The sequence below is a fragment of the Perca fluviatilis genome, chromosome 5 (assembly GCF_010015445.1).
Source record: "Perca fluviatilis chromosome 5, GENO_Pfluv_1.0, whole genome shotgun sequence".
In the NCBI taxonomy this organism is placed as follows: Eukaryota; Metazoa; Chordata; class Actinopteri; order Perciformes; family Percidae; genus Perca; species Perca fluviatilis.
Window position 1 is genome coordinate 12,119,687 of NC_053116.1, and position 23,309 is coordinate 12,142,995.

The 23,309-nt window shown below is 41.0% G+C and overlaps 1 protein-coding gene and 1 pseudogene across 1 annotated transcript; one reads left to right on the forward strand and one right to left on the reverse strand.

Moving 5' to 3' along the window:
* Positions 1-64: 64 nt before the first annotated feature.
* LOC120558723 lies at positions 65-8,745 on the reverse strand (annotated as a pseudogene).
* A 1,404-nt stretch (positions 8,746-10,149) lies between these two features.
* On the forward strand, positions 10,150-22,116 carry LOC120558724. Its single transcript, XM_039799909.1, is given in 11 exon segments — positions 10,150-10,252; positions 10,341-10,997; positions 12,284-12,508; positions 13,579-13,737; positions 15,810-15,881; positions 15,993-16,466; positions 16,468-17,178; positions 17,266-17,364; positions 18,647-18,684; positions 18,774-19,959; positions 20,686-22,116. Coding segments are annotated over 11 exon segments (3,798 nt in total). The 5' UTR covers positions 10,150-10,231; the 3' UTR covers positions 20,842-22,116.
* The last annotated feature ends 1,193 nt before the right edge of the window (positions 22,117-23,309 follow it).

The window sequence follows — 23,309 nt, forward strand, 5'->3', positions numbered from 1 at the left end:
TGGTATAAATAACACACAATGTCATAAAATGCGGTTAAAGTGATGGTTCAAACAACGACAGGGCTGGTAATTTCAATAGTGCATCATTTATTTCTCAAATATGCCATGTATGCATATGATTGTGTATGGATAACAGTATGAGGAAAAACTAAACAAAACAAAAGATCAATACAATCTAAACATTTTTAAATAAATGCTAGACGAAACAAGAGGGTAAAGTGTGACCATCAGAGCGAACCTACACCTTTGAGTGTCTGCAGGCCTCACAAAGTGCTTTCAATTCAGAGTAAATTCGAGAGCAGCTGGGGGAAGACATGTAGAATATATTTTCACTGTACAGTATGTGCATTGGACTGTGAGCGTTCAAATGTGCATGTTCATGCAATGTTAGTGCTTTGAAACACAAAGGAACATACTAACATCTGCTGCATATATGTAAGTGTTCTAACATTAGCACACAACATTCATTAACGGCTGCCTCTGTAGTGTCTGAAACACACACTGGCTACAAGCTAAAGAGGAGTTAAGTGTTTTATTTTCATTCTTCACATTTCACGAGGACAGACTAGATGGATCAGTTTGCATAGGTTTACGATGGCTACAGTGTTGTCTTTTTTTGCTGCTGCGGTGTCCGAAAACCACTTTCGTTGATGGAAAAATGTCTCTGGGCATAAACTGGAACCTCTGGAAATAGTCAGTTACTTGTCCATGTGTGAAGACAAACGGCTATAATCAGGAGTCAGTACAGCTCTCTCTTTAAACAAGAGGTTTTCGAACGGTGCCTCGGCAGGCGGAGGGAGAGATGTGAGCCGCAATTTGCCTCAAAATTCCTACTCCTTCCCGGAGTCATAACTCGGTCAAAAAATATAGGCTATAAACACAAATTTTAGATTTGGTGCGACTTGCACTTCCCGGAGATATCATTATCTCGCAAACAAACGTCCAAAAATCCGCTTAGAAATCATAAAAATTAAAGATGCTCCTTTTAATGCAAGAACTTTCCTGAGAATCATGTTTTCAACTTTTCTTCAGTAACAAAGTCATCCAGTGATAGTTGTCTGTACATTTTATGGGTACATCGCATACAGGAACTGCTAATAGCTAAGTTGGCAATTTTTTTTAATGGTGCCAATTTGCAAAATAAACAAATACAAGCAACAACGAAAAACACAGCTACCTAACTAACTGACTCTATAGCAACATTATATTTCCTGTTTACAGTTACTTTGTCTTAAGTAAGACAAACAATAATAGGAGTTACAAAATCCATTAAAATGAACTTTTCATTAATATTGTGTTGACTGTATGGCTCAGAATATCCCATCAACATGTTCCTTATAGTGTCAGAATTTAAACCAAAACGCGCTGTATCCTTTCGCTTTAACGTTTTATGTGAAGTCATTTACAGTATTATACTTAGTGCTGAAAAAGTTTTTATGGCTTTAACTTGTGTAAATAATCGTGTTGGTGGACATGCATGCACCAATTATTATACACATTATCTATGTTACAGCGAACAATATAATGTACCAACAATGTGTTTACTGTGAAGGTAAACATGGTTATAAGCAGCTTTCATTTCTACTGTAAGTCTCTATTCACAGAAAATAAATCACACGTGACATTTTAGGGATGTTTACAGCTAACGAAAATACACATCTAATATTCAAATAGGTTATATATAAAAAGTAGCACGTGTTTAAATAACCCCTGATATTTAAATGCAACTGGACAAGAAGTGTGTGGTATGTCTATAGGTAAGATTAGGGTTGGGTACCTGAACTAAAACTGAGAATATATCCTCTACAAGTCAGAGCTTTCGGTCCTGCAGCAGCAGCAGGATGATCACCACACACACACACACACACACACACACACACACACACACACACACACACACACACACACACACACACACACACACACACACACACACACACACACACACACACACACACACACACACACACACACACACACACACACACACACAGGTTTAAAAACCCTCGACAGGTGAGTAACGTATATGGGGATTATTATTGTCATGATTAGGGCATATAAAGACGGAAGATGTTTATGTCAACATTTACAAATAAGTAAACTCTAAAATTCTCCTCAATATCACATTTCTCCTGTGGACCAAGTGCACAGTCAGTATTAATCTGATAAACTGTTTGATAACATTCTGATTTCAGCTTTTTATGGATTCAAGCAAAGACACAGTACCAGTGAGCATCGGGACGTCACAAAGACACAAAATCTTAGATGCTGAGAAATAAAGTGAATCCTATCAGAGAGGAGGAGATCTTCCATTGAGCACCTCCTCCAATGTCAATAAATGTTGGGACAGTCAGTGTAATTCCTGTCAAAGTATCCACCTGTGTACAGCCAGTCCTCAGCTCCTGTGTGAGGGTTTGTTCCCAGCTGAAACCACCTGGAGAGACACAACACATGCTTTAGTCAGTATCTTTTGGATATTAATGAGCGTCCGTTACATTCAAGCCATTGCATTCAAGCCATTGCCTAATGACAATCAGTCCCACAAAACTCTCTATTTCTCAGTATGGCTATGTTTAGAAACAGTTTCTGCAACTTTCGCATGCAGAAACTCGAGAGAAGATAATTACCTCTTTTGAACAGTCCATCATGTTTATTTAATCCTCCTTGGCTACTAGCAACTGTGTGTAGGAGGTGCGCGATCACGGAAGGCTGGTGTTATGTGGACGTGCCAGTTTTGTTGTCATTACTTTGAACTCCTCATGGGGGAGACAAACTACGCATTATAGCTTTAATTACACGGTTACAGGAAATATTACATAACATCAGAATCAGATTTATTGCCAAGCAAGTGGACAACGTGAGCTTTAATGATCAGTGGAGCTTTTGCTGCTCTTAGCAGGGAAACAGGCTTTGGAGCATTAAGAGACAAGGCTGCCAAGTAGACTATTTTTGTTCCAGGTAAACTGATGATGTAAGTGTGAGTGTAGATGAAGTGTAGTCTTTCTAATTATGTATTTAACATAGCAGAAATCCAGGAATTAGGACACACTCAGACATGGTGTATGTAACTTTGTTGGCTTCATCGATGTGCTAAAGGGAAATTTTTTTGTCAATTCAGACAAAAGTGACTTGACAGGACATTCACATAAGTCTTTAAAGCACCCATATTATGCTCATTTTCAGGTTCATAACTGTATTTTAAGGTTGTACCAGAATAGGTTTACATGGTTTAATTTTCAAAAAACACCATATTTTTGTTGTAGGCCTACTGCACAGCTCTCTCTCACTGCTGCAGATCCTCTTTTCACCTGGTTTCTGTTTTAACTACAGAGTGAGAAATCTTTTCTTCTTCTGTACTATCTTTGATTGCACTCGCACATGCGCAGTAGCTCAGATGTAGATCATGTCAGCTAGCTAACTCTAGAGACAGTAAAAGAAAGCCTGTTTCTCCAACTTTGGTCAGTTACAATGCAGGATTAGCTGGGAGACTTCTAAATGAGGGCGCACATGTAAGTAGTTCTTTTGTAGATTATGGTGAACTTGTGTGTGTTGTAGCAGTGCTAAATAAGATCCAGTTTGAGGAACAGATTCATGCGTACAAAGGCTTTTCAGACGACAAAACACTCAACGGTTTATAATATTGATAAGACAGGATTATCACGGCGGCAACTATTTTTTCCTTTGTGACAACTACTGTGATGTAAATAGAAATACAGCGTTCACAACTTCACGTTACAAAAAAATCTACCAGGAACGTATGTTGTATCCAGCTTTTTGTTGGCAACCACAAAGATACAGGAATGACACACAGATTGGAAGGTGGTTGTGGATACAGGTTAACAACATATAGAATATTGAAATAGAGAGATCCGCCTCTAAAGAGTATATGTGGGTATATGTGGGTATATGTGTTTACAATAGTGTGTTGTGTGTGTATGATCCTATTTGTATTAATGTATAAATGTAAATGTACATGAAGGTTAATTGTTGTGAGCTGCAGCCTTTAAATTATACAGAAATATTACTCGGTCTGACACATTAGGACTGCCGTTGTGACTTTTATGTAAAAAAAAAATAAATAAAAAAAGTGTTATTCCAATAGGAGGCCGGTATGTTAAATTGGCATCAGATTTATGTAATAAACTCACCTAGTTGACCACTCCTCCTCCTGCACGGAGCGTTCCCTGCATGATGCCCTTTGTTTCTCCTCTAACCGCTCCTTCTCTGTACTCGATAAGTCTATAAAAAGACACAAAATATGAATGAAGGAGCCATTACAGAATCAGGAGGGTCCTGCTAATGCAGCCATGTGTGGAAGGAACAGTTTGGGCTTCTCTCGGCATGTTTATGTGAGGTTGGTGTTACCCATGTCTCCAATCTCCATGGCTCTGATGTCGGGCCTCAGTCGGCAGTCTGTTGGTGCCAGTAGTCTCTCCATGCCGGGCTCCAGTTCATTTAGTGTCATGGCAAAGCTGGTGAAGTTATACATCTACACAGAAGGAAACACAGCAAATAAACATCTTTTTTATATATATTTTTTATATTTTTAAATAATGGGCCTTCTATTAATGTCAATACCCACTCTTGATTAAAGGGTTGGTTCACTCAAATTATGAAAAAACTATTTCTCATTTACAGATAGTTTTACATTTATTTGTCCAGGTTTGAGAGATCGGTCTCTGCCTCCACCCCAACAGAATGAAGGTGAATTTTGTTTGTATTGTTTGCACAAGATGAAAAAGATTCACATTTGTAATAAATGACGAGTTTTTCCAGAATATGTGTCGTTATTATTTCCGTTATTCCGACAACGTGAGCTTTAATGATCAGTGGAGCTTTTGCTGCTCTTAGCAGGGAAACAGGCTTTGGAGCATTAAAAGACAAGGCTGCTAAGTAGACTATTTTTATTCCAGGTAAACTGATGATGTGAGAAGTGTAGTCTTCCTAATTATGTATTTAATTCTTTGTCAGGGGAACTATTTTTTCCATAAGGAAAATTCCCTTCAGTGTAAACTGTAGCCATGAATAATGAAAAAGTAGCGAAGAAGTAGACTGCAAGCTAGTAAACATGGAAACATGTTACGAGCAAGGCACCATACTTTGATAAACGCAAGTTTTGGTGACAAACAAACCTTGTTTACAAGAGAAGTCCACAGGAGAGCTTTAACTGTTTAGCATATTTTCTGTGCCTTGGACACCAAATGCGGAAAGTATGTCTGAGCCTTAGTGTGTGTATGTGTGATATTTACCTGTGCTGAGTGAGCAGGCCGTGGTGTTATCCTCCACAGTAAGGCACTTCCTGGTATCACAGTCACAGTCTCTTGAACTTCTGGCATTTCATCTGTATCCTCAGCTTCACAACTATGTCCCTACACACAACACAAAGACACACGCACACACACAATTTTCAGATGTGGACTACCAAGCTGAAGCTTACAGTACTTACAGTTCATGTGCAAACAGGTGATTCACAGAACTACAGTTGCCACTTATTCAACACGTCTCTCAAGCAACAATGCATGTCATTGCAAGACATTATGGATTAGTGCTGGCAATGATCTAATCCACTACACTTTGAACATAACTCGAACTAGACAACAGCAGTAGCACACTACAGATATCAAATACACTTTTACCTTACCTTCTACTAATGCCACTGCATGTTATTGTGAAAGGAAAAGATACCATTTGAGAAAAAGAATTTAGAGTGATGAGTCACAGATTACATCACGTTGTAAGACAGATAAAACATGTCAAAGACAAATGCGAGAACAAACTAAGCGGCATTTCATCTCAGTGGAAGATGTCAGAGGTTAGTCAAAGCAGAATGCAAACTTTACCAATTGTAAATCTCAGCATCACTCACCTGTTTCAGCTTTTTTGAGTCTCCCCCCGACTTCTTTTCTGACTTCCTGTATGTTTCGTAAACCTTGGGGTCCACGCTGTACATGCACTCTGTCCACTTTCCATAGATCACTCGCCGCTTCTTTTTACTAGTATAACAGCAAAGAAAATCAAATTCAGTTCAGAGAGAATTAATCACAGCCACTATTTACAGTGTTGTTGTGATTGTGCTCTTACCTTTTGTCTTGAATATGACCTTCGACTTTGTGCAGCTCTTTCCCAAACATGCCACATGGTTTGAAGTTCAACACACACTTATCTCCAGTGCTGATAAATTAAAGATAAATAATAATAATAATAAATAATCAATCATCCAACCAGTTTAAATCTTGCAGGTAAGGATTTGTCACTATACCTATGGTTGACTATTTCCACGGTTCCATATTGCTCAATCCAGAGTTTTCCCAGGATGATGTTATGCACACAACACATTGGGTTTGTCCATGTGTACGCTTCTTTATATCTTTAAGAAATTCCCAGAGAAGATTGATGAGAAGACCATAACAAAACAGATCGAATAACAAATAAATGACACAAATACTCACTTCAGTAGCTCCAGTGTCATAGTGCCTTTGGGCTCGGCCTCCACACTTTTGCCCCAGAACTTGAGTTTTGGGTAAATGGAGCCGTGAAACTCGAACTCTTGTTTCAGAGACTGGGCATGGAAGGCACTGACAGGGGGGTGGTGGCTCACCTGCTCCGAGATCAATCTGTATCCCTCGTCCTCTCTTTAAACCAATAGAAAACATTTAGTTTATGTATGTTTATGTACATAATGTGTGTGTACATTTATGTGTGTTGTCATCAACACAAAAATCCTTTCTATGCACTTAAGCTTTTATAAGTCAACCGGCTTCTCAAATACCTTATGAGTTCATATGTCTCCCCCAGTAAAGGATTAAATGGCTTTCCAGTCCTTTCCCATTGAGATGCTACAGACGAAACAGCAAACGCAGCAACAAACTGTCACAGAGACATGTAGAGAATCAGAGTAGAGCTGCAACTAATAATCGGTTGATCGACTGAAATTTAAGTCATTTTTTTTAAGCTTAAACACCAAAACATTTTCACTTGAAAAATCTTCTCATGGTGTTGGTGGGAAAAAAAATGTTATTTGCATTTGAATTAAAAACATACTTTAGATAAAAATTTGTGAGTTCGAACAATCAGGAAATGTAAGACTGAATGACAGAATGTATTAAAAGCAGAAAGAGCAGACTTAAGATGTGGGAGTGTGCAACCTATTGCGTGGACATGTACGACAGCTGTGGCCGGCTAAAAAACGGATTGATAAAGCTATTTTGGACAGCTCCTGTAAAAGCACATGAAAAGACCAAATAAATAAGGTAAATAAATAAATAAGCAGGCAAGCTTTATAGCAGATCAGATTCAAAGTGTGACACTGTTGTACAAAATCTCTTACTCAAGCATTATTATTTAACTTTCCGAAACAAATATGCTCAGCCTTTAAACTGTAGAACATGTGTTTTACATTCTGATGTTCATTTAAGCTATTTTGGTTCTTTCAGATGGCTGCAAAACAAATGCAATTTCCAAGCCAATAATAGCCAGCTGCACAGAGAGAAGAGCAAAGAGTTCAGACATGACTAATCTTGTAGCGGCACAATGAAAGCTAAACCATGCATGTTTTTTAATGAAAACAAACAAAAAAAAAACATGTCACGCTAGACCCAGAATCTGACAACAGCTTGTTTGAAGCAAACCTGATGTTCAGATTAAATTGGAAACAGGTAGGACTCACCATGCCGATGCATTTCTTCAATATATTCCAAACACTGTAATTGTTCCTGGAAATCATTTCAGCAGGCAGGATTTTCCTGGTACACATTTGGACAATTATGATTAAAAAGAGGTGAAATCAGAAAATTCAAACAAACACAGTGTTATGCATCAAAAATTTGTGATGTTTTTCAAGTTGAAAGTTGAAACAAAGTCTTGACTAGCTATACCAACAGTAACTCCAAATGCTCTGTAGAGGCGAGTACATGCCTAATGAACCCCTCAAGCCCCTCATCCAAGCACAAATATGGTCGTGCGGTAACATGCATACAGACCAGAGACATATCACACTTCTGCATGATTGCTCACCTGCGCTCCCACACTCCATTCTCCTGTTCGTCTCCGCCGTCAGTCACTTGCTTACTGTCAAACACCAGGGCATCTTTAAAACTGACCTCACAGGAATCATCTGACTCCAGCCCTGATGGAGACAATAGGAGGGTGAAGGAAGAAAGGAAAGATACCTTAGGCACAAGAAGCCAGCAGATTTTACTATATTAGACATCTGTCAGCGTCTCTCACCTGTCTCAGCGTCGTAAAATTCTTCCTCGCTGTTCATACTGAGCAGAGAAAGTAACTGGGCGTTACTCAGAAGTCATGTTTCCACCATCGGCCTGTCCCTGCAGCCCAGCCTCGCTCAAAGCATCACAGACAGCCAAACACACTACCTGCAACAGCACGGACTCCTTACACTAAGTAGGGGCACACACACATTATCAAGTACATGCTATTAATAAAATAAAAAAGCAGGTTTCTAGCTCGCTGTTAGCAGCTCTGCTCCTCAAAGAGCTTCAGCTATTAGTTAGCTCTGACTAGCTAACCAGCCGTTAGCATCGCTGCTGCTAAGTTAAACCTTTAGCTAGAGGGTGGGCAGCAGAGAAAAGCTAACGTTATCAACGTAGACACTGACACGAAGATTTAAACACAATTCATTTCGATATACCTGTGAATTAAGGTCAAATTAATGCTCAACTAACATAAACAATCGAAAAGTGAGCTGCTTCTCAAACAGGGCGGAAATGGGCGGCAAGGACACCGTGACTGACAGGTCCGGTAGCCAATCACAGCGCAGTCAGGAGAGGTCTAGAAATAGAACTCAAAGAGCGGATGTTTAGTTCAGCTGCTGTTTACAACCAATACATCCATATTTACAACACAGATTCAATAATGTGACGTTAAACAGTCCACACGGGACTTTAATAAATAAAGGCTGAGTGGACGTAAACACTCTTCAAATGTGTCGATGGCACATTTTATTTAAAATTAAAAAAGCCATTAGTTGCAACTCAAATAACTTCCCAAAGGGTGCTTTATTAGAAAGTGATAGGCTACTTATAGGCTAACACCCCCCACCCCAGGTTCCTTACTATTTTCAATGATGTATGTCTTGATGAACATCTTTTAAAAAATAAATTATTTAACAAAATTCATATGCAAACAATGTGGCTCAACATTCTTCACAATATTATAAAGGATCAGGTACATACAAAGGTGCAAACGTATAAAAGCAGCTTGATGAACATCTCGTTGACCAATCACGAGTTCCTGTGTTTCTCGACACACCTTCTCTCGTGTCCAATGAGCGGTCAGGATCTTAAGACAATAGTGACCAGAAGAGCGATGAGCATCTCAAGGAATCTTTGAATAAACCGGTTTGATGATGGTTGTTGCCTATATGAATTAAATTAAACATTTAAAATCTCTACTTGAGACAACAGAGAGACCTTTAATAAATGTGATGAACTACACGCTCCATTGTTTGTTACTGTGGGCCTACTGCAAATACTGATGAATTAGCTGAAACTCCATTATAAGTCCACAAGGTGGTAGCTTTGCGCCTCTGATCAATTTACCTCAAAATGTAGAGATTTAAATTTGAAATATACATGGCAAATATCTAAAACCTTATAAGAATCCCATTTGAAGTGACAATGCATGCAAATATTGAACATGTTGCCTCCAGGATCGGTTGACGTACAGAGAACAAACTTCAATATTTTCAATATTAGTCTAATAAATATGAGGTAAAGAAAATGGGCTGCAACGTAAACTTAACGGCGTCAAGTCACCAAAAGTCACAGTAAGTGATGCTTTTTAAAATAAAATCTCAAATTGTCTAGCTCGCTCGCCTCGATGGGGAGATTGAAGGTAGAGGTAGAACGATTGGTATTTGAAATGAAGAAATAAACAGGAAAAAGTCTCCTAATTCTATTGTTGCCTATATATATCCAATATATATAGCATAACTAATTGCAAGCAAAAGGGATATTTTACAATGATTCGAATCATTTTTTGTGTGGAAAAGATGGAAAATGTGGAAAACAAATAGTCTACTTTGATGACAAGAAAAAAGAAAGACATTGCAGAACATTGTCGTCAAATGTAAATGAGAGGGTTTTATTTTGGAACTGAGGACCGGAAGCCATTAACAAGCTGCGTTAAAAGTCAGACACTGCTGGTCACTTTCTGCCCTGCTTCTCTAGCATTGGCAAAGTTTCAGTCTTCGGGATGGAGAACAACCAGTCGGATGTCTTCAGTGAGCTGTGAGGTGCGGACTTTAAGACCTTTCAACATATTGGTGGACACATCATGATCATCTTGAACTGAAAAAGCTTCTTCTATTTTTTTCCACACAGAAGAAGAAGAAGAGAACGAGAGTCGTGATGAACAGAGACGGAGACAAGTGCGCAAAGACTGCGCTCCGGAGCCAGAAACAACCCAGGTCGCAGCAGCAGGTTTCTACCCAGAAGAAGAAGAAAGATCTGGCTTCTATAAATGCCCAAAGTGGCTCTCAGTCAGGTCAGTGCGACTCTGAGAAGGAGGTCAAATCGGCGGGACTGCAGGGGAAACGACCGGTAAAAGTGTCATCGAGCGCCACGGTGGAGTGCCCCGGCGCGCAGAGGAAACTGTCCGATGCCAGCAACACTTCAGAGGACCTGAGCAAAGACTCCGGCTGCCTGTCTGGGAAACTCTCCTCCTCAGACAGCAGCTCAGAAATATCCGACTGCCCCTCGGAGGGCAACAACAATAAGCACAACTTCGCGAGCAGCGACAATTATTTAAGCTGGATTGACGGGGAAGCTTTTTTGAGCCCGGACAGCGAGAGGAAAGGCGAAGGAAAACCGTGCGTAAAGGTGCCGAGGGATACCTGCGCTCTCCAGCCTAATGCTGCTGGACAGGGTCTCAGTTTGTTTAATTCTTCGGGGTCGTTTATGGATCTCATGATGGGAGAGACAACCGAAGATCTTGTCAGGGAGGTGGAAGATTTGAGGTCAGAGAACGAGTATTTGAAAGTAAGTTTATTTTAGTTTTAATCAGATTTGTTTAATTTAGTTTGATATTTTAACTCTAGTTCCATTATATGCAGGTTGCTTGCATATGAACACATTTGTTTTTAAGTCTGTTTGTCGCTTCTTTGTTAGATATAAGAGGCCTCCAGAGCCGATTTTCAGTAAATGCTCTTGTCAGTCTTCATTAGTAAGGGGAAGCTCTCATGTAAGAATCAAAAGTCACGAGTGGCACATATGATCTGTGGCACCATCAGTAGCATTTTCTATGTTATATTGAAATAAAACCGGAAAATGGAAGAAAAAGCATGTGAAAACTCATGAAAAACATGACAAACAAACATCAACAACACTATCCTCTTGCCCTTGGTATTCACTATATCACTATATCAATTAAGCATTATATAAATGTTTTTTTTACAGTAGGAAGAGTGAATGAGGTGTTTAAAAAGTGGAAATTAAACCAATCAGAAGGTCCAGTTGGAAGTGTTTTTTTTTTGGTATTTAAAGGGGCACTCCAGCAATTTAGTTTTGCACTTCTATAAAGTTGTGGGACTAACAAAAGAGAGATTCGAAAAACAAAATTTAAAATCGAAGCAATAAAATCCTTTTATTCCAAAATCACTGGATTCTACATTTCCCATAATGCAACTGGACAGCATCTTTCACAATCCACACCTTCAGTTTGTAATACAGCCATCTCCAGTAGCCAATGTTAAAATCTTTAAATCTCAAACCCTAACTGAGACAACCCTGATGATGTCACTGTGACATCATCAGGGATGAAATGGGGAGAGACAGGTCAACAATAAAATGAATACAAATTAAACCCAATCTTTCAAGTCCAGTTTACAATGCCTTAAAACAATTGGAAGCTGTAATCATAACCATAATTGGAAATGCACATTTTGATGTATTTGGTATATGACATCTGTCCCCTAATAAACTAAAATAAGGAGTCAAGGGGATTACTGAACCATACTATCGACCAGTCACAAGGACTTCCCTAACTTTGACTCAGAATGGTTTCATCTAAAAGGTACAATCCAATAATAAGCAATGTAACTGGAAAGTTTCTCGGTTTCTTTTTCTTTCTTTCTTTTTTTTTTTTACCATGGCAGCTCATAAGGAAGTGAGCTTGAGGGGCAATAACAAAAACATATTGTACTTATTTTCCTTATACTCACAAAATAATGTTTATTACATATCAATTCATTACACAAAAGGATAGTTGAATATATAAAGAAAAAGCAAAATTTAAAGTAGTTGTATTTGGGTGTTGTTTGTCTCAGGATGAGGTGGAGGAGCTTCGCTGTGAGATGCTGGAAATGCGCGACATGTTCCAGGAGGAGGAGGTGTTCCAGCTGCAGGAGCTGCGGCTGCAGCTGGAGCAGGCCAACAAGACCTGTCGCATCCTGCAGTACCGCCTCCGCAAGGCCGAGCGCCGCAGCATCCGAGTGGCTCAGACGGGGCAGGTGGACGGGGAGCTGGTCCGGGGCTTGGAGCACGATATTATGGTCAGAAATCATTTCAGTTACTCCTCCTCCTTCGTCATCATGTGGTCTTGTTAAAACTCTCCCAGCTCCAACAAACAGTAAATTCTCCCAAATTGGCTTTTGACTGAATCACTGCTATTCCAGTTGGCAACATCAATCTGTTATTTCCACAAAGCTATTTTCTTGTTTTAGGACTGTAATCAGTTGACAGCAGCCTGACTCACGACTGTTCACTGTGCTGGAAAATACTTCCTTCTGTTAGTCAGAACCACACAACTTTCATTAGTTGGAAATGTCTTTATCATGCATCCTGTTTATATTTTTGTCCCAACATGGTGTAATTATGTGGTGAGTTGTTCTCCATCAGTAGGAAACATAAAAGCACAGTAATCTTTATCAAAAGGTCAAAAACTCTGTTGTTAAATGAGCATCTGTGGTGGCAGCCAGACTGTGTTTCTTTGAGCTGGGGTGAGCGTGGTGGTGGTGTAGGATTCCCAACAGCCTCACCCTCCCACCCTCACACACTCCTACGCTGAATTCCTGTCACAAGCATTTCCTTGTAAAGTCTCTTTTACAACTCTGGAATAGAGATAAAATCGGGGGCCAGAAGATTTTCTTTACAGCACTTTGCCTGATTGGAGCCAGAGCTCCAGAGCCTCTGTTGGAAGTGACTATTAACATTTCTTGTTGGCAAGTCGATCAATGGACTACAAAGAGGTGCAAAATGATTACAAAGAGTTGCAAAACTACCAGAAAGAGGCGCAAAATGACCACAAAGAGACACAAAATGTTCACAAAGATGCAAAAAGACCACAAGAGACACAAAAAGACTACCACAAGAGATGCAAAATGTCCACATTCGAGATGCAAAACTACCTCAAAGAGCTGCAAAATGATCACAAAGAGACCCACAACATCCACAAATAGACATTAAAATTACCACAAAGAGATGCAAAACGACCTGTGCATTTTTCAATCTATGGGTTTTGTTCTTATGTAGGAGGGGTGAGGAGCCTTTACATGTCCCTTCCCAGGGGCCCATAGTCTCCATGATTGGAGATACACTAACCTGCTGTTGGCTTTGTTTACAGATTGCAAAGAGTGTGTCCCTCCGGCTGTACAACGAGCTGGAGGGGGTGCAGAAGAAGAATTCCCAGTTGGAGTGGGAAAATGAGGCACTGCGTGAGAAGACCCAGGAACTGGAAGTGGCCAAGCAGGTGTTACAGGCTGAGGTGGAGAAAGTCAGAGAGGTGCGACATTAAGGCACAACATTTTACATTAAAGCCCCCCTCCAATCACAGGAGGGGATCTCAAATACATTTGTTTATTGGGTGAAGATATTCAGCCAAAATCTTGACAGAAACATAAACTGCTGCATAAACATAAACGCCCTTCACGAGCCTCCATCTCTTTAGTCAGGAATCCTCCTCTCCATTTCTGCTGCTACACAGCTGCACCCATCCCAGCCAGTTGTCCCCCTGATGTCAGGGGACACATGACCCGGGTGCAGATCAATGATATGAGAGGAGGGCACGGCCAGCAGCTGCCTGGTGCCGGAGCAGGGTGAAGCAGCCTGGCATGCTGAAGCCTAAACTCCAGGCACAGCTGATATCCTCACAGAGAAAAGGGAGAGAGAGGTTACAAAAATAGACTTGCTTTGCTAAATCTGGATCAGCTTGTATTATGGCATTCAAATTGGTGTTTGTGCGCTGGCATACTGACCTACAACTATCCCTGTACATGCTTTTATGAAAGGGTGGCTACCACACCCTGACAGTTGTATTGAACTTCCAGTCCACCTTTTATTCTTGCGGCCCCTCTTGCCTCCTGAGATAACAGTCGTGCACTTCAGTGACACGTGCTTGGTTTAATCCAGGATTCGGTGCTTTGGCTTGAGCTCAGTCTGTACCACTCATTGGAGGCAGCTGCTAGTCCCTTTGATCCCAGCAGGAAAATCCACTTGGATTACCTAATCTAGGGGCACAAAACACAGTCTAGATGGATGTGAAGGAGGATGGACATTTCAGAGACTCACACTGCAACTGGACTGTCTGTAACCCTGTTTGTGGGACTTTGAATGGTAATTTGATACTGTCAGGTGACAGGTCACAATGTAACTGCACATGCCTGAACAATGACGGCAATTTTTTAGTTCAACAAATGCAAAACGTTTATCTCCATCATGCATATTATTACTTACTTTAACCACATTTTAGGTCATGGCCTCCAGGCCCACTGACCTTGAATTGAAAACACTGTGACCAACTCATTATGTTAGCCACTTCTAGCCCGTAAAAGACGACTATTATTAACACTGTGACATCCTGTCTTGTGTCTAGGAGCGAGACAATGCTGCCAGACAGAAGCTTACATTCCTCTCATGCTCAGACTTACAAATAACACTACCACTCACTCATGTAGAGAAGGGAAGGACTCGGACATGAGAAAAAGTTTGGATCAAATCACACCATGCACAGTTTTTTTAGCATTTCAGGCATCTCTGGAAGTAGCACAGGGGCATGATGAACAGTTTACATTATATTTATTTAAAGGAATAGTTGAACTATAATACAACAACAACTATATACTCATTCACTTTCTTAAAGAGAGTTAGATGAGAAGATTGATACAACTCTCATGTCTGTCTGTTCAATATGGAGATAAAACCTTCAAGGTACCTAACCCTAACCTTAACCATAACCATTGAGGAGACGTTGGGGCCTTAAAACACCGATAAACGAAACAGCTAGTCTGGCTCTGTCCAAAGGTAACAAAAATCAACCTACCAGCACATATAAAGCTTAATAAAACACATTGTTTAAATTGTACTAAAACTGAGTTCGTGGTCAACAAGACACCAGGAAGACGCAGGCGACTTTGTAAAACCACAAGTCGATATATTAAACAAACCAGATTTAACGTCTTAATTAGTGAGCTTTAGAGGTGCTGGCGGGCGGATTTAGTTTCCTGCAACTGAGTCAAACTGATCGTCTCCTGGCTGTAGCTTCACACTGAACAGACACATGTGAGAGTGGTATCCATCTTTTTTATTTAACTCTCTGTATAAATTACCTGTATTTGTACATGGAAGTATCACAATGAGCTTTGGACTTCAGTGAGGTATTGTGATATCACAATTTCAGAAGGCAGATAAGGATGTCTCAAAAGGTGCAGCTGAGTGTTGATGTAAGAAATTAAGACATCTAAAATAATTCACATGGCTTTTTAAAATGTCTCACCAATGACAAGTTGCTCAGTTGGATCTGTTTTTGTATGTATTGCTCCCTTCATGAAACCTCTTTGCCATGTTTGTATCCCTCAGAGCACTCTGAAGAAGAAAAGCCTCCGATCAACAGCCAGTAGAGCTGAGAAAAGGCTCTCTCAACAGATCGAGGTATGTTACGTTAGTAATTGCTGCGCCGATTAAAAATTGCATGTTGCAGTTCACTTATCCATCATCGTAGTCAGAATGATATTCATTGTTGACTTTTTTGTTTGCCCAAAGGATGACAGTGCAGATCTCAGGTGCCAACTCCACTTTGCCAAAGAGGAATTAGCTCTCATGTGCAAGAAGCTCACCAAGTTGGTATCAGAGAGCGAAGGCATGCGCGAAGAGCTGGCCAAATACCACTCGGCCTACGGCGATATCCAATCGCCTGAGAGCAAACAAAACTCCGCCCACGCAAGGGAGGCAGGGGTCAAAGTTCACCTGAAACTGGTGGAAGAGGAGGCCACACTCCTGAGCCGGCGCATCGTTGAACTGGAGGTGGAGAACCGTGGATTGCGAGCAGAAATGAGCGACCTGAAAGAGAAAACGGGAAGAGGAGGAGGGGGAGGAGGAGGAGGAGGAGGAGGAGGAAGAGAACCGGGATGTGTTGGAGGAAAATCTGTCAGCTGGCACACCGGTGAAGGACAGAGAGGGAAGTTTGGAAATAGCATGCACAACGTACAAGCAGGGTCAGGACGAGGCAGCAATGGAAGGTAAAAGTGATGTTGAGACTTCATCACAGACTGACGGCACGATTACTGCTTGTCATAGTAGTCGAGAGGGTCCTGTGGGTGGTGAGTGGGACCCTTTAGACGGTCATGAGAGTGATAACAACAAAAAAACGGACAGAGGTCTCAAAGGAATGACGGTGAAAGACTATGAAACTCTTCTAGCTCTCAGAGATCATTCCTGCATTTTAAGTTCCGCTATCCAGCTTCTGACGTCGCCACCAAACACTGGCCACCACTCATCTACCTCATGTGATTTTACCTCTCTGACAGAAGTGGACTTAGATGGCAAGGCACATCAAATATTCTCACCAGGGCCTTTGAATGAGGCTTTGGAGCTTCTACAGGCCATGCTGTTGGCTTTAATTGGGAGGGTGGAGACGTTCCTAACAGGAGAAGATCTAGGCAAACTCTCCGTTCACAAGGACGGACATGTTGGGGATTTCTGCACTTTCTCCTTTCTCTCTGGAGACGGTAAATATCTTAATCTCAAAGAGTCACCAAGTAAGCAGGAGAGTGTAGAAGACCTCCACACATCAGAGGTTAAGGAGAGAGCACAAGTGAGCCACGCAACTTGCTTCCAATCGGACCTCATCCGCAGCTGCAGGGACCCAAAAATGCAACTGTCCTTGCAGATTCTGAGGATCCTCCATCAGTGGTGTCACGTTAAAGGACGCGGGGTGGAGGCAAAAGAGGTAAAATTACAGTTTTTCATACTTCAAATCAGCAAATTTAGTTTTGTTTTCAAATATATCTAAAAATGTGTGGATTTTTGTATTCAGGGTAAAGACAAAACCATGCGTATGCTGCAGGAGTTGTTGCAAGATCTCAGTGCAGAGCTTCGGGATGAGCGGATTGAATTCAACAGTGAGGCAGCTGAGGTAAGGGTGGTGTTTACCCTTCAGACACGCGTCTCTCCTGCTGTGTGTGAGGCTGGGTGATACAGCGGGAAGTCCTGCTGATGATCCGTCTCCCTGGCCACACATCTTCCTGACGCTCAGTTAAACAGGCATCATGAATAGACTCATGCCACAGTATTTAGGCTAATCTCTTGTAGGGGCTGTAGCCAAACAGGACAGGCATGCTCAAATCTGCTGCATTAAAACACTCAACTGATTCTCTGCGTTGTCCAGAAATGGTGCATGATAAGATCTTCAAAGCGCACTGTTTTCACCTGCTCGGTCAAATGCAAATAGAACGTTTTAATGCACATAAGATAAGAAATGTAATCTAACGTTTGAGTTGTTGCCACTGAACTGTTGGCATGTCCTTTGCACAGCAAGACTAAAGATCCCTGCTTTGATGTTTTTTCTTTTTTTTTTCCTTCTCCTTTTTTCACTGACTAGACTTTAATCCCTGCTTTCCTCTGGGGCACAGTTAATATGCCAATGATAAAATAAGAGTAACAGGCTCTGTGAGGCTGTACTAACACACAGCGATGCTTTGAGCGAAATGCTAACGTCACCATGTTGACACACTCACAATGAACGCACTAATATGCTGACGCATCGTATCAGAGTTAACATAATTACAAGTGTTCGACTTGTAAGTAGCCTTTCCGTCAACATCCAAACTTTTTTTCTGAATGTTCCGATACATCCGAGTTGCCGTTTAATAAAACAGAAGTGTCAGAAAACTAAACAAATATGGAAGCCTTGCATAATTCAGTGAAATGAAACCAGATATAAGTTATAATGTCAATGCACAGTATTTTAATCCTCTCACAGCCAACTCTGAAGTTGTAAACATAGAAATCTTTCCTATTTCTACCATCCATCCCATATGATGTGAATGCTGCATGTTAACCATATATTATTTTAGCATGTTGGCATGCTAACATTAGCTAATTAGCGGTAAACACACAAAAGTACAGCTGAGGCTGATGGGAATGCCTTTAGTTTAGTCATTAACCAAAGTATCTAACAAACTGAAATGTTGACCTGATAGTGGCGCTAGATTAACTCAGAGGATCGCCCAAGTCAGTAGGCTAGGATTCATCATCAGGGGACCATGTCTTTACAAAATGTCATGTCAATCCATCTGATAGTTCATGAGATATTTCAGTCTGGACCAAAGTTGTGGTGCTAACAGGCTGACATTGACATGATTTACAAGTTCAGCAACCATTATTTGGCTAATATGTGTTTTGCTCCCTTTCCTTAGTGTGCTGTCAGTGGTCTCTTTCATAACGAAGTTGACAGGTGAGTGTTTTTCAAGCGTTTACATCTCGCCCATCTTGTTCCTGAAGTCACTGAGGTCATAATTCATGTATCACCTACTGTTTTCACAGAAAGTGCAGCTCAAAAGTGAAAGGACTTTGGCGACAGTTTTCTCCTCACGGCTGTAAGAGGAAGAACTGGTGCTATCTGAGCCAAGAGGCTGCCCAGCTGGACCAAGAGGACCCCGTTAAGACGTGGGACCATCTAATCATGCCGCTTAGCTTCCCTGATCTGGACTTTGAGCAGATGTCCATGGAGAGAAGCCACACTTCCCCGGAGAAGTCGGCCTTCCGCATCTACTACAGCCCCCCATCAGCTCGCAGAGTCCAGCTGGCTCAGCTGAAGCAAAGCCCTGTCGCAGACAGAGAGTCTGTCAACTCTGGCTCGCCCTGGTGCACACCGCCGACCTCCCTCTCTCCGCTCTGTCTGGGCTCAGCTGCGAACCTCAGTGACGACATGAAGGAAATGACGGCCAGCTGGCGGCAGACGGTTCACGGCAGTTCACAGGAGAGGAGAGGGAGATTACAGCAGCGCTGGGTGGACGTGGCCTGTTCAGGGACTCAGACCCACACGAAGCCACAGATGGTGAGTGTTGGTCTGCAGACAGATGGCTCAGTCACTGTGAGAAGCAGTCCATCCCGGGTCCTGAGCACCTCCCTGGTCTCCCCCCGCTCTCACCACATCTCCACCTCACTGGACGCGGTGTCAGGCAGAGTTGAGAGGTCCAGACCCTCCACCTCCTCGCCTAAACTCTACCGGAGACACTCTGCATCCGGAGCGTTCTCTCCCCCCTCATCCACCAATTTGAGCTCCTCCTCATCAACATCCACCTCGAGAGATCGAGCTCTGTGGAACCTGAACCACCAGAGCCACAGCGGCCTCACATGGACCCGACAAACCAGTCACAGAGCCGGTGCAGGACAGAACCACAGCTCTGTGAGCAGCGCCAAGCCACCAAGCAAACCTGCAGGCACCCACCGTTACGGCATGGTCACAGAGTTCCTGCGCAGGGTGAGCGGCCGGGCAGAGAAACCGGTACCGGGGTCAGGGCAGAAGACTAAGAACAGTATGAAGAACCTGGAACGCGTTCCAACGAGGCCTGCTGCCGCCCCGCTGCACAGGAGCGACAGCGTGACGAGGATCGTCAACCAGAGGTTCATGAAGCAGAGAGAGGAGGCCGGTCGGGCCCAGAGAGAGGAGAAGGCCAGCAGTCTGAACCACGGTGTCCGACACAGCCCGAGTACCGTCACAGCAGAGGTAACAGAGTGTAACAAATAATATGTCGGTCTGATATCTGATCAAAATACACCTGCTGCTGATTCACCATGTGTTGAAAGAAGTGGACCAAATAACAGAAACCCCATCAGTGCTAATTTGATGGATCGGAATCAGAACCAGAAAATGGTTTATTGCAGTAACACAAGTAAATGAAGCTCATAATCATCCTTTTGCACATATTACCATTTCTATTTGAATTTCCCAGAAAACTAATATTACACAGTACACAGAGGCGAGATGGTTTTAACGTCAAGTTTAATCATTTAATAGTGAACATGAGCTCTAGTGCTGCAATGAATAGTCAATTAACGAGTTAACAATAACAATTTTGAGTTATCTATTAAGCATAAATATAAAACGTCTGCTGGTTATGGCCCCGAAAATGTGAGGATTTGCTGCTTTTTTTTCATTATGAATCCATTTTTTGGGGGGTTTTAGATTGTGGGTCAGACAAAAGAAGTGATCTGAAGATGTCACATTGGGGTCTGGAAAAGTGTGAGGGGCATTTTTCATTTTTTCTGACATACAGTATTCTTCTAGACTGAATGATTAATCCGTTACTCTAAAAAAGATAGTTTAAAAATGAAATGTTGCAGACCCAATGAGCTGTAAGCAATTATCAACTCTTTTATATATATATATATATATATATATATATATATTTCTGTCTCATCTTGGTGCTCTCGCTTTTCTTTCTCTGACCAGGATGGAAACTACGACTGCAGCTCCAGCAGCACTTTGACCTTCTGCTTCGCTCGTCCATCTCGCTCCGCCCAGAGACAAACGTCACACCAGAGCAAACTCCACCGGCACAGATACTCGCCTCCAGCGAGCGCGGCTGCAGAATCCAACTGCGAGTGACCGGGCGGAGAACATACTGATGCTTCTGGACAGCTGAGAGCGCACAGAGACGGGGAAGGGAATTTAAAACTGTAATCTTCAAATGTAAGCCTGCTTTACTGCAGGATGGTTGAACTGGGACAACTGGTACACTGTATGTGGTATACGTTTTGACTTCTTAGCTTAGTCCTTATGTTTTCTTTTGGTACATTTTATAACACTCATCTCCTTTTACAGATGGGCTAACTGTGGATTTCAATTACAAAAAGCTACAATGTCATATTTACAAATTTTAAACTTGATTTTACACTTATATTGTAAACTGCAAATTAACTTTATATTATCTTTGTAGAATTTTGTAGCGAACAAACTGTTTTATTAATATTTATTAATTCCTTTACTTGCCAAGTACATTTACACATACGAGGAATGTCTCCTCTTCATTTAAATGCATTTATTGAATAAACAGATCTGAATAACAGGATGTCGTGATCTTATTTATATAGCTTCACAATCACACCTCTCCCTGAAATCTGATTCTTTTTAAGCTGCAGAAATGCCGTAGTAATCAGCTGTTACGTCACATGCTCAAAAAAGAAAAAGTAACTGCTAAGAAGTTAATAAGATAAGATTTCCTCGCCTGTCAGGAGTGTGATCCTCCTCCTCTCCCCCTCTCTCTCTCTCTTTCTCTGTTTGTGTGACTTCACTTTCACTTGTTCCATGTGTCTTGTCTTTGGCATTGCCTGTCTTGCTGTTTTATTATGTTTTTTATCTAATGTAAGGTGACCTTGGGTGTTTTGAATGGCGCCTCCAAATAAAATGTATTATTATTATTATTATTATTATTATTCACTGTCACTGAATAACTGCAGCCAGCTCATCAAGTTACAAGTTTAGATCTTTGTTTTGTAACTTTGTGATTGCCTAAATGTATTGATATATTATTAGTACCATTATTAAATGTTGATATGTAGTGTGCGACGGAAGCTCAGATTTTTTTTGGAGCCGATCAGCTGAAATACTTTGTCTCCTCTCGGTGGCGTCTGGCAGCTGGCCGGCTGTTGTCAAGGACCGAGTCACACAATCACACGGTGTCACATTTCTTCTCAACACACATTTTCACCCTCTTCTATTTTACACACACACACACACACACACACACACACACACACACACACACACACACACACACACACACACACACACACACACCATAACCCAGTTTTAATGAAAACGAGAATGTAATTAGGGGTGTAAGAAAAAATCGATACACTTGAGTATCGCGATACTTTATTTTGCAATACTGTATCGATTTTCAAAAAGGTAATATTGATTTTGTTTTTGTTTGTTTTTTACGTGCAAAAACATTCATGTAAGACAGTGGTTCACGTTTATGTTGTGTTTAAACCCCCTAACGCTAGATGGCTATGCTGAGACGCACCACTAGTGTCCTTGTCTAACAGTGCCTAGCAGCGCCTGACTTTTTGCTAGAAGCTAACAATGCAGCTATGAATGATCTCTGGCCTACTTTAGCATGTAAACATTAGCTCACTAAGAATCTGTGAACCACAATCCCAAACTGGCAGTTTCATTTTCTGTGTACTGAATTGTTTACCTAAAGTAAACGTCTTTGACTTTTATGAACATCATGTCTTTTTTTAAATATTAGTTTTTCTAAAATTATACTTCCCAATATATCGTCTTACGCACAGTATTGAAATATATTGCAATGTATTGAATTGTGACCCATGTATTGTGATATGTATCGTATCGCCAGATTCTTGCCAATACACAGCCCTAAATGTAATATTCATAAATAATGATGAATTACTTCAAAGTGTGTTTACAGAAATACAATGAACACGATTGCATATGAACATGAAAGTCTTAAAAACTTTAAGGGGGAAATACATTTCCTGTTGTACAACATATTTTTGAAAACATATTGTAAATCTGCAGTTATATTGAAAATAAGTTTGAGCCAAGGCTGGACTACCATTCAGGCAAAGCGGACAACCACCCCGGGGTCCCAGATACATTATAGTCAACTGGTTTTATGTCATTTAATAATCACAATTTCTTTTTAGGGAATTTTTACCACTAAGTATGAAAATATTTTGAGGATGTTTAGTCAGTGTGTACTCACAGTTAAACTATAAAATTATTAATGCTACTATGAGTTCTTACAAATAATATTATTAATGTACTGTATATGTATAAATGCTGATGTTTACATATATCTACTTTATATATATATATATATATATATATATATATATATACACATATGTATGTATATGTATTGTCACTGGCAAAAAATGTACCTCTCATATACTGTTTACAAAATAACTGACTGACTACATGAACTACAGTCATATTTCTGGTTTTGTAGAACTGTAGCTCATTCGACATATACACAGGACTAATAAAAGGGCAATGCTTGATGTAGAAATTTGCAGATGCATATTTTTTTCAAATAAACTACCTAA